This window comes from Hydra vulgaris, chromosome 10 (assembly GCF_038396675.1).
Source record: "Hydra vulgaris chromosome 10, alternate assembly HydraT2T_AEP".
Classification (NCBI taxonomy): domain Eukaryota; kingdom Metazoa; phylum Cnidaria; class Hydrozoa; order Anthoathecata; family Hydridae; genus Hydra; species Hydra vulgaris.
The window spans coordinates 8,114,282-8,126,844 of record NC_088929.1 but is presented as its reverse complement, the minus strand read 5'-3'; the positions used below and the strand labels follow the sequence as shown (position 1 = coordinate 8,126,844).

At 29.8% G+C, this 12,563-nt stretch overlaps 2 protein-coding genes across 2 annotated transcripts in view; one reads left to right on the top strand and one right to left on the bottom strand.

The window, feature by feature from the left end:
* The first annotated feature begins 513 nt into the window (after positions 1 to 513).
* On the top strand, positions 514 to 12,132 carry LOC100200581 (glutathione hydrolase 1 proenzyme). The gene is made up of 8 exons (XM_065807191.1): positions 514 to 947; positions 1,028 to 1,455; positions 2,641 to 2,833; positions 9,440 to 9,744; positions 9,859 to 10,010; positions 10,090 to 10,277; positions 10,433 to 10,679; positions 11,775 to 12,132. The coding sequence occupies exons 1-8, from the start codon at positions 706 to 708 to the stop codon at positions 12,042 to 12,044; spliced, it is 2,025 nt and encodes a 674-aa protein (XP_065663263.1). The 5' UTR covers positions 514 to 705; the 3' UTR covers positions 12,045 to 12,132.
* Positions 12,066 to 12,563, bottom strand: part of LOC100197044 (integrator complex subunit 2) — a 51,565-nt gene continuing 51,067 nt past the window's right edge. The window contains exon 19 of the mRNA XM_065807190.1: positions 12,066 to 12,466. Within this exon, the coding sequence (XP_065663262.1) occupies positions 12,210 to 12,466 (257 nt within the window). The 3' untranslated portion in view covers positions 12,066 to 12,209. The remainder of the gene's footprint in view (positions 12,467 to 12,563) is intronic.

The following is a 12,563-nucleotide window of genomic DNA, read 5'->3' as shown; positions in this document are numbered from 1 at the left end:
TTTCCTAATAGATGTCTTATATATGACCAAAGTGTGCATCAAGTTCTATATTTGATGCTCGCTTTGGTCATATATCTCTTAATTCTGAAACCACCAATCTAACCAGTAAGCCAGGGCTGCTCATATTAAAGTTTTTACATAGTTTTTAAACCTTTAAGTTTAACTACTAATTTGGTTCAATTTTTTAAAATTGACTAACTCTACAAAAGCTTGATCGAGCAACTCGAGCTTTAATCACTAAAACGCAGTCGATTATTTAAAAAGTAAATTATAACTTCTTTTTCATCTTTTCTTTATTACGCTTAAAAAATCCTTTAGAAAATGCAATTACTTTTTTGCTAAAACTTATGACCACGTTGGTGGATAGTGGTGGAATAAAAAATAAAATCATTAAAATTTAAAATTTACTCGTCCTAAAGGTTTTGGAAAGGTCGTATTGAAATTTTAACGCATGATTTACTTTTTATACAAAAACATTTTTTATTGCTTTGGCGCTCACTTTAGCTCAATTTTAACATAATTCAAAACAGCTATAACGAAAATTTCGAATTGTGGCGTAAGTCAAACGCGTCTTCGTAAATTTTTTTCGAACGCCTAATCAAAAAAAGATTTTAAGTTTTAAATATTGGAATATTAAATAAAATATACGCTAAATTTGAAGTAATGGTTTTAATTGAACGCATTGTTTTAAGAAATTAGTTTGAAATGATTAAAAACGAAAAAAAACCCGCCGAAAATGAATACAAATCGTCAAACTCGTTGGAACTTACAAACGGCCCACGAGAAAATAAAAATCCAGACTTATCAATAAAAACTTCTGATAGCAGCAATAAAACGTCAACGACAACTGAAAGCTTAAATATAATACCTAGTTCATCAGACGTTAATGCAACCGGTTGCTTTGAAGAGTCACCTGGAGATATGGAAGCCAATCCAAATAAAAGAGGGTACGGGAAAGAAGTGTTTCATATGTGTTTCAAAGATTTTCTTGTGAATTTTTTATGTTTTTTATTTATGTTTTTTTAAGAAACAACTGCAGTGCAAAGCAACTGATTGTAATGTCTCTAACAACGTTTGCTGTCTTTCTCGGTATTGCAGCTGCTACTGGCATCACATTAACTTTATTTACTAAAAAAAGTCATATTCATGGGAAAATTCATGACACATATGCAGCAGAACTTTATGCAAAAGCTGCAGTTTCTAGTGACGCTGGGGCTTGTTCAAAAATTGGTGTCAATATTCTTCGCCAAAATGGCTCTGCAGTGGACAGTGCGATTGCTACCACACTATGTTTAGGTGTTATTAATATGTACGCAACTGGTATTGGTGGCGGAGGATTTATGCTTATTTATATAAAAGAAAATAATACATTTGAAGCTCTCGATTTTCGCGAGAGAGCTCCTGGAAAGTCTACTGTTGACATGTTTGAAAAAAATATTAACAAATCACGATACGGTAATTATAAAGTTATAAAAATTTAAGTTTAAAAAAATAAAACCACAAGTAAGAGAAAAAACAGTAAGGGACCAAATAACATATAATGTAACAGTTGTAAATAATAAAAAACTTCCCTAAAGTAGGTCAAATACGGAGTTTCGGATCCCAAATCCGGCATACTAACTGTCTAGTGAGTACAATGGCGTAACATACACAAACTACCAAAAACAATTATTACAACTTATAAACAAGTGGCAGTTTCTTAAGACTAAATATTTTTTATGTAATCATAATTGCTTTGCTTAAAGCAACATATTTTGTGTAATGCAACGTCTTTTTTTTGTTGAAAGCAACATATTTTTTGTAATGCAATGTTGATATTATATGTCTTAACTTCTTGGATATTTCATAATTTTCGAAATCTATCAACTGTTTATCTTTTGCCTTCCTTTTTAATACGTTTAAAAATAAAATTATTCATTGAGTTGTAAAGAGCTTTGATAGTAATATTTATTAGCAAGTTTAAATATCATAATGTTTAAATAATAAATATTCTCTAAGGTGTTATTTCAGAGAATGCAAACCAAGATTAAAATTGAGATAAAATGCTTAAAAAAAAATTATTAAAAAGCAATCCTAATTTGATTTGTTTAAAAGTATATTAAACACACCATACTCTCGTTAATGAATTGAGCCCAGATCCCTACCTAACGCATAAATAAATATAAAATAAAGTTTTTGGGCATAGCAAGTTTTAGAAAATTTTTGATAAACTTCAAACTTTTTTTATTTTTGGTATAAGGTATACTTTAAACCTTTTATTTTAGGTATAAGGTATACTTTAAACCTTTTATTTTATGTAAAAGGTAAACTTTAAACCTTTTTTATATTTATATTTGCATAAAGTAGGGATATATTTTTACTAATTTACGGTAGTTCAAACTAGAAAACAAGTTAATCCATGAATTTATCACCCTTCCCTTTAGAAACGGATGAAAGATTAAACATTTGTTTCTTTTCTCTCTTTTAAAATTATTTTTATATATTGGTTTTTATATTTCTTAATTATATAAATACGTTTCATTATAAAATTTAATTACAATTTTCTATTTGTTAATTATATCATTTATGTGTTAACTATATAAACCTTCTTGTACTATTATTTAACAGAATTTATACAATTAACAATGTAATTTATGACAGGTGGACAAGCAATTGGAGTTCCTGGTCAAATTAAAGGTTTGTATTTTGCTTGGAGAAAGTATGGACGATTGCCGTGGGAAAAACTTGTCGACACAGCTATACAATTAACAAGCGAAGGTTTTGTAGTTCACCCGATTTTAAATAGAGTCGCTACATTAAGTAAAGAGTTTATAAAAACTGATGCTGGTTTAAGGTAAGATATATATTGTACATATAAACTTTTTTGAAAAGTATATACTCTACATCAAACTAAAGCCACACAATTTTTGAACCAAAGACACTCTTTTTAAACCAAGGCAAGTTTAACTGATAAATGGGTGTAGCTCGAATGGGACAGTTTTAGAAAAATGTATTAGACGCATTCAATTTTTTGTTTGTATCTCTCACGGTTTATTGTTTCATTATTATGTAATAAATTTGGAAATAAAAATGGTTATCTGAAAAATAGGATGGAAGAAATATAGTGTTAAAGAAAAAACTTGCTCCAAGTAATAAACTATGAAGAAGTCATAACGACGAAGCTAAATGCTTAATAGCTTAAACAAAAACAAAAAAATATTATAAAAGTATAATAAACTTCGATAATTTAAAGTTTTAAGACAATTTTATAGTTTTATTACTAAGTATTTTTTCGTAATTACCGATTCAACGAGACTCACATGCAGTCTAAGATTTATCACTAACATTAAAAAATTTTTTGTGCACCGGCCCCACATTTGACCGAAAACATTATGTAAAGTCAACAACAAAACGAGCCGTTAAGTCAACTTGAAAAAGTGCATGATTTTGTTTAATGCAAAATTTGTAACATTAAAAATTAACTAAATTTTAAGGTTACATTTCAATGTTTTGTAAAGGTATTTTCTCTTTATTATTTTTTTAAAAAAAGTTTTTAAAATACCTCTATAAGTGCCAGTTAGGATTGGCAACTACAAATTAAAGATACCTTCCAGTAGTGGACCGAGATCAAATTAGACAACCAACTTCAGGCTCACAACTAATTACACTGTTTTATCTGGCGATAGAGAGAGGGGGGGGGGGAGTCAGCGTCATCATATTGCTGCTCGGGTATGTTCAAGAGCACAAAGTTATGAATTATAAAATATTAATTTTTGCTATTAATTACTTTCGGTTTGTTGATCAAAACACAACTTTAAATGTTATGCAAATAAGTATGTTTAATTGCTATAACACCGACAAGAAAAATATTTAGTAAGAAAAAAATTAATGTATCATAGGATCAAAAAACAACCTTTTTTAAAAATATATTCAGCATGCACCTTAATGTGTCCTATATGATAACACTGGATTTAAAAAATTTTAACAAAATTGAATGAAGCGAAATTATAAAAAAAATTTCAAAAATAATTGTCATTTTATAAAAAATTTATTTTTCAGATTTTTTAGAAAATAAAATTTTTTACTGCTTCGAAAATAAAGTTTTTACTGCTTCGAAAATAAAGTATTTTACTGCTTCGAAAATAAAGTTTTTTACTGCTTCGAAAATAAAGTTTTTTACTGCTTCGAAAATAAAGTTTTTTTTTTTAATTAAAAAAGAAAAAACCTTTTACAAACATTCTATAAAAGTATTTGCTTTTTTGTTTGTTTTTTAAATTACCTTTTTTTTTTTGAAATTATTTTACAACTTCGCTTCAATTAAGAACCAACAAGACTTTTGAAATTCTCTTTTTATTACTAGGATACTATCACTTGGATACTACCACTAGGATACTGAAAATGCCATAAAAATTTTTTTTTTTTAAAAGATTTTTTTACATTTACAAAAATGTTTAACAAAAAAAAAATGTTTTATAAAAAAGAACAAAAACATTGATTTTACATCGATTGAAAAACATTGATTCTAATTAAACTCAATTGTTTCTTTTTTTGGTATTGTGGTTTATTCTCCTTCGGCTAGTTGCCATACAAAGACCACCATACCAAGACACGCAAAGACAAGTTCAACCCCCCAAGAAGGAGCGTCATAACCGCTTTACGGCCAAGAGTAAAGTGTATTTAGGAAAAACAAAGATATCTTAGAGTGAAAGATAGAAGCAGTCAGGTTAGAAAGATAGCATAAAGAAAAGCGGACAGAAATTGCACACGATGTTAGAGGGTGGAATCGGTGGAACACACGCTGTTAATTAGGTTAACCTAATTAAAGCAAGAAAAAAGCACAGGGACTAAAAAGTTTCAGTATATGTTTTTTTCCGTTTTCCGTCAATTGTTTTTTTTTTACTTTAGTTTAAATAATTGGCTAAAAGTTTGAGCACATTATTTGGAACCATACGAGTACTTTAGGTATTGCTTGCGGTACATTAAAATAAAACTTAATAAATGTTTGAGAAATATTTATTTAACTCTAGTTTAATCAGTTATAAACTATATGGAGTGTTGTCTAAAGGTATAAAATATTCAACGTTAAAAAATGTAAGAATAATAAAAACGTTAAAATGTTTAAGAATAATAAAAAGGATTATTTATTGCATTAACATATATATATTTTATATTTTTAATATATATATTTTTATTATTATTAATATATACATTTTTATTATTAGCTAATAAAGTGTCCCAAGAAGGTATAACGGACTTATCACAGAATAGCACGGAAGAGAATTTAATCAGAGCCGCCATCCAGGCCCATCATTAGGTCATCCTGGCCCCACAGTGAAATAACAGTTGTGGCCTCTATAAACTCTCTCCCCCCTCCTCTAACAAAAAAAATCTGTTATTCAGCACTCTTTTTTCATGACATACTTAATACAGCCGATAAACTTTTTTGTCCGCTATTAGACCTGTGGCAGTTCTTTGCTTTTTTTGAAGTTTGAAAAAAAACTTTTTCCAGTACAATTTGTAACAACAGCAGAGAGAATTATTCTCAGAATAAGTGAGAATATTTCCTTGCTTTTTGATGTCTATCAAGGTATCAGAATTGATGTCTATCAAGGTATCAGACTTCCCACAGAGAAGTCTGATGCCTTGATAGACAACAATTTGTCTTGTAGACGATTGCAAGCTCAACAGAACAGTGACTGATCCATGGAAATGATTTCGATGAATAAAGATTTTTGGTTTGGTTACAGCAGCAGAGTATTTGTTGGTGCCCACCAATAACATGAGTTCTTTTCAAATTTGACTAAACTTGATTAAACCTCTTGAACAATAATAGACAGAGAGCAATACAGCTCATTCCACTATCAATTCAATTTCTACTACTTAAAACATTTTGTTTACTTTGTTGAACCTTTCCGTATTTGTGCGTCAGGTTAAATCGGTCGTTTCCAGCTGATATATATTCTGTTTAAAGTTTAAAAGTGTAAAACTGAGGTTTGCAAAATGAAAAAAAAAATTGGTTCCTTTCCGGCTGGTCTCTCCAAATGCCTTGGCCCCGCAGCGGCTTCCTAGGCTGGACATAGGTAAAGACGGGCCTGCGGCAATTAAGCCTCGAACCTTATAGTTCTGTGCTAAAACTCTGACAAATGCCCTCAGTGACGGATTCAGGATTTTTTTAGTGTTTGAGATAGCTAACTTCAAGACATGGAGCAAACTCCAAATATTTGTATGTTTATACTTATGTTAAATAATGATGCTTTGCAAATAAATTGCGATAATTGAAGGCTGGGAACGAAAAAGCTCTTTAACTTCATCATCCTTCCCCCACCCTCAACTTGAGGGGCAACAAGTTGATAAAATAATATTTGTACTATTCTCAACTAGACTTATATTCATTAATTCGGCGTTCGAAAATTATGACCATATAAAATTTGTAACGCCCTCAAATTGAAGGGGGTGTAAACTTTATTTGGTCATAATTTTTGAACGCAGAGAGATATTAGATTGAAACTTAAAATTTATCGATGAATATAAGTCTAGTTGAGAATAGTACAAAAATATTTAATTAACTTGCTGCCTGTCACATTTGGGGGGAGGATGAGGGGTATGAAGTTAAAGAGCTTTTTTGTTCCCAGCCTCCAAAAATACAAATGTTTGGAGTTTGATTCATTTCTGGAAGTTATCTCAAACACCAAAAAATCCTGGATCCATCTCTGAATGCCCCACTGCTGGTTATAAATAACTACCCTTTGATATAAGTTAACATATTTTTATTTATTCCTTCCATTTAAAAAATGTTTTATTCATTGGAATAATTAATGCTAAATTATATAAAATCCTATTTTGTAATCAAATAAAAAAATAAATTACAAATCTGGAGCTTAAATAAGGTATAGAAAATAAAAAAAGCAATGCAAAACGAAACGAAACGCTACTTCAATTTTACTACAAAACAAACAAAGTTAAAAATATCGAGTTTTGCCAAAAGATATGATTCAGCGATTCAGATAAATAAGTAAACCCAGATTGTAATGTAGGTGCTTATTTCAACATCAACGATGGTTTTGCAAAGGAAGTTTTTGATTTAGTTAACATGCTTGGCGCTTTATCTGTTCTTTATAACGTTGAAAAACAAAAGTTGATGTGGAGCACGATGACTTTTTTATGCCTATCCACAATAAACACTGCAACCGTGGCGCATTTGTTAGAAAATCAAGAGGTCCAATGCTGGCTCTGGCACATTAAGTGATATTGGTAAGAAAAGGGGCGTGAAGTTCCTAGTTAAATGCCTTTCCGCGGTGCTCTGTGATAAGACCGTATGAACTTCTGGGAGCACCTTAATAACCACAAAAAAGTTTTAAAAAAGTCTTAAATTTAATTAAGTATTGTTGGTGTTATTAAAAATTATGTTCATTTAAATGAAGAAAGAAAAACCAAGAAAATTGAAGAGCTGTTTCTAGAGTTTGTTGACTGCAATCAAAGAATGCGAAATTGCTGATTTATCTTGTTTGATAATAATAAAAAAACACATACCAAAAAAGACTGTGGTGTCCAAGGTTATGACTACGGCAGTAAAGCAAAAAAAAAAAAGCACAAGCAAAGATCATCTAAGAAAACCTATTAGCGATTTATTTTTCATCAGTTTGTCATAACTTAGTCCTCTTGCCGCAGAATTACGAACAGAGTTGAAAGTTTTTAGGTATTGCGTATAAAATTTATAACTTGTTTTACACTAGTCCAAAAAGATGGAAAACCTTGGTAGGAAGCATAGAATGTTCTTTGCATAGCATGTCGTATACACGCAAGTCAACTAAATAGATATTGATTGGACTGCAGAACAACTTCCGAGTTGAATGCTATCCGAGTAATAAATAAACATATTCTGCGTTTTTTCGCGTTTTTTTTTTCCGGGAGTATGCTTCAGCATAGTCCCACTGAAAAATACGCTGGCAGAAAAATAGATTTGCAGATGAAACACCAAATGATATATTAAACAGCATTATTACAGAAGATGATGTCTTTTTTATGTTCTTTTAGACTATGACACTTGAAATATGAATTAGCATTTTGAGACAACTAGAGATTTTAAGGCAACATTCGGTGTTATTTGGAAGTTCGTGGCATTAAATTGAGTACTTTGGCGTGTACGTTTTACATATCGAGTTAATAAAATGCCGTTAAAAATGTGGTTTTTCAGCGGTTTTAAAACAGTTTTTGGTAAGAAGATCATTCAATCTTATTTTTAGTAATTTTTTCTAAAACACGCAATTGCTTTATTCCAAATCTTTTCATTGAAAAATATATTTCATAAATAAATTAAAAAGAAAAACAAGCAAAAAAGAAGAGATTTCAAAACGCGGTTGATAAAGCGAACTCAACTGCAAACAGAACTCCTGTCATATAATTGTCAAACAAAACGTAAGTCTACCCAGAATAAACTCAACATATCAAACTCTGTACACACCGTATATGTCCTTACCTAGAGTATGTAATATGCGCTTGGAGACCAATTTTTTTTACAGTATTTATCTTTTTTAGCCCAAGAACTTCAAAAATGAGCCATGACAAACAAGGTCGCTGCGCGGAGAAACAAGTTAAGCGCAATAGTTTCAGGAACGTTGGGGAAATCGATATTGTGGTCAAAACAAAAAAGGAACTACAAAGTTTTTAAACACTATAAGAATTTTATAACCTTTGATGAAACATAAGAATCCTATAACCTTGGATGAAAGATTATTGAATCTAGGCTTACAAATGAGATCTTACAAAATCTTACAAACGCTAACTACTCATTGCTTGAAAAGTTATTTCGTCTACTGGTATTCACCAGTAGTTTTGTCAACTGGTATGCACCAGCAGTCGATAGAGCATATAGACTAACGGTCTAGTGTAAACACTATTACCAAATCATATTGTTGTAGCAAAGTTAACAAAAAGCATCAAAAATTGGATTGATGTAAATCAGTTGCTACAGTGACTTGCAGAAGCTTGCTTTTAAATGGTTTTTTTACTTTATTTGCGGTCCATGGTTTGGTTTATTTTATGAAAACAATTTTATTTTTTATTTTGTATTTGTTTTTTTCAGTTGGTTTAACAATTTGAATAAATCTTCTTTTTTGTCTTTATCTTTATTTTAACATTATAAAATCTTTTAATCAGAGTTCTACCTTCTTCACCAGGCTTCCATCAATCACTTATGATTGAAAGTTATTCCCGGTGGAGGCACCTTAATTAATTAAGGTTTGTTGAAATTTTTAAAATCATCTAGTTTTGCTTCTTTTGAAACACATGTTGACATACTTGTATAAAAAAAATTAATATCTTGGGACAGCGACGAGTTACCATTTTTATAGCATATATAAATATATACTGTGAATAAACATATACTGTGCTAAGATTGCAATATTAATCAAAATATATTTATAATATTAAAAATTAATAAAAACAGGCTTATTTTTTACAGAAACTTATTGCTTACATCGGGATATCAACCCATACAAGCTGGAACTGTTTTAAAAGATCCAAAGCTGGCAGAAACGCTAAAAATCATAAGGGATGATCCTGAATCATTTTATTCTGGAAAATTAGCAGAAAAGATTGTAAAAGACATATCAATAGCAGGGGGCATTGTAACTTTGGATGATTTAGCAGAATATAAAGTGGAAACTAGAAACATTATTACAACATATATCAACGATTTAAAGTTGTCTACTATAGGTTTACCAAGTGGAGGAGTATCTGTCATACAATTTTTAAATATATTAAAAGGTATTTTTTCTTAATACTTATGTTTTTAATGATGCAAAAATTTTGTTGTTGTTATTTCTTTTACTTTTTGTAGCTCAGCATTTTTTTTATATTTTGTTAATTGCGGATTTTTAGGTTATTTTTTATCTCCTCTTGATATGGACCCTACAGACCCAGAAAAATCAGCCAAAACATATCATCGGATAATTGAAGCGCTAAAGTTCACATTTGCTCAAAAAAGTAAATATGGCGACCCAAACTTTATAGATAAAAATCAATTGAATAAGGTAAATTTTCATAAAAATTTTTAAAAATATGAATATATTAAAATGTTTTGCTGAGTTTGTAAATTTATATGTTTAAAAGGAAACTGAACATGCCTTGGATGAAAACTTTGGAGACTCTTTACGTCTAAAGATTGACGATAGCAAAACTCGTGATTTTCAATATTATGGATCTGAATATGTAATTCCATCAGATAAGGGAACATCGCACGCAAGTATTCTTGCTGAAAATGGAGATGCTGTTTCGGTTACAACAACTATTAACGAATGGTGCGTAAGCTGTTTTTTTTCCTTATTCAAACAAAAGTATCACGAATGAATGAATGTGTATTATGAATGAATATATAATATTGGTTTGTAAATGAACAAGTTTATCTTATTTTAAATATATATTTTTGTTTAATATTCTTATTATAAATTTCAAGGTTTGGATGCATGTATCGATCAACTGAAACTGGTATCATTTATAATAATGAAATGAGTGACTTTAGCACAATGAACACAATACAAGAAGGTTTAGCACCATTAGCACCGTCTCCATACAATAAGGTGCATAGTGGCAAAACTCCGGTCTCATCAATGTCACCAATCATAATGACAGATAAAAACGGGGAAGTTAAATTCGTGATTGGAGGTACAGGAGGTGGTAGGATAATAGCTTCTGTGAGTCAGGTAGGAGTTACTTATGCTTTTATATGACATAATATATTCAAAATAAACTTTTTCTTGCGTTTTAATTAATTTTTAGACTTTAGTAGTTTTAGGAAATTCTATTTCTGAAGCAGAAAGAATAATGTAACGCGATTGGGTAGAGCAAAAGTTTAAATGCGAGGGGCAGAAAGTAAATACAATAAAAAGTTTTAGGATTGATTTTGCTCAATATTTTCTTAATTTAGTTTTTTAACACGCCGGCTCTAGCCCAATAAGCAACATTGGTACTGAAGAAGGCATGAACTTTCTAGCGGTGATAAGACCGTAAGGACTTATAATAATAAGTCCTTACGGTGATAAGACCGTAAGGACTTATAATAATAAGTCCTTACGGTCTTATCACCGCGGAGTAATAACTACTTGCAGTATATAGATTAGGGTGGAGTGAATTTTAGTTTTTTTTACAATTCGTTCAGCCTGGGTGTGCAAAAGTTGTCTATTCATTTCAGAAATACTCTGGAAAAATATCAATGCTCTAGGAAATTATCTTGAGGTGCCTCAAGACCTTTAAAATTTTAATGGGTCCGTAATATTATGTAAAAAAAAGTTTTTCAAAAGTATGTCATGTTGGGTCTCAAAAGAAGCAAAATTTTATAAAAATTTCAAAAATAACAATTATTTTATAAAGAAATTATTATTTAAGATTTTTTTTGAAATTATAATTAAAAAAAAAAAAAACATTTTTCATTTTTAGTTTAAAAGGTCATTTTTTCTGCAATAAACTATAAAATAACAATTTTTTTTTTTAAATAATTGTTATTTTTGAAATTTTTATAAAATTTTGCTTCTTTTGAGACCCAACATGACATACTTTTGAAAAACTTTTTTTTACATAATATTAGGGACCCATTAAAATTTTAAAGGTCTTAAGGCACCTCAAGATAATTTCCTAGACCATTGATATTTTTCCAGAGTATTTCTGAAATGAATAGACAACTTTTGCACACCCAGGCTAAACGAATTGTAAAAAAAACTAAAATTCATTCCACCCTAATATATATATATATATATATATATATATATATATATATATATCTTTATATCTTTTTGTTTAAGGCAATTATCAACAAAATGTGGTTTGGTCTAGACTTGGCGCATTCAGTTGCCTCACCACGTTTATACCATCAATTATGGCCAAATTATATTAATATAGAAGAAGGAAGCAGTATAAGCGAGGAGATAATTAAAAAACTACAAGCTAAAGGGCACACTTTTGAAACTATATTACCAATGAAAACATCTGCGCAAGCAATATATGTTGAAAGACCTGGTATAGTTTACGCTATGTCAGACCCAAGGAGAGAAGGAAAAACCGATGGCTACTAAAATCGAATGAAAAAAAAAACATTTTTGTATTTCTTTGAATTTTTTTAAAATGTATAAATATTTTTTTAAAAACAGTTATTAATAATAATCTTTTCGCATATTTATGCCGCTGCAACCTATATACCGCTTATATCTCTTTTCGTAAATTACGTTTGCACAACAAGATCACGTATCATATAACGCAAGTTTCTCTTCTAAGTTCGTTTTCATAATGCTTTCAAATACACGTTCCGTCTCGTCCGCAAGCTCTTGACTAGAACAAGCTTTCATAAAATGATGATTTGATGGTAATTTATAGTCAATGCTACGATTTGGGTTTGTATTATTAACACTGTTATCTCTAATTGGTTCACGGTCAATATCCATTTCAAAATCAAGATCAGTGTAATTTTCGTCCAAAATATTTGCACTCTTATTTACAACTAAATGTTTCAAAAATAAAAAAATATTAAGTCTTTAAAATATCGCTGTCTAAGATACAAATAATACAGTAAAAGTTTAAAAATAAAAAAACAAATA

What these genes read in the sequence shown, in the direction of transcription:
- LOC100200581 (XM_065807191.1), top strand. Translation starts at nt 706, where the DNA reads ATGATTAAAAACGAAAAAAAACCCGCCGAAAATGAATACAAATCGTCA. An exon ending in AAAACTGATGCTGGTTTAAG is followed by an intron (nt 2,834 to 9,439) that starts GTAAGATATATA and finishes TATTTTTTACAG; the next exon opens with AAACTTATTGCTTACATCGG. An exon ending in TAATAGCTTCTGTGAGTCAG is followed by an intron (nt 10,680 to 11,774) that starts GTAGGAGTTACT and finishes TTTTTGTTTAAG; the next exon opens with GCAATTATCAACAAAATGTG.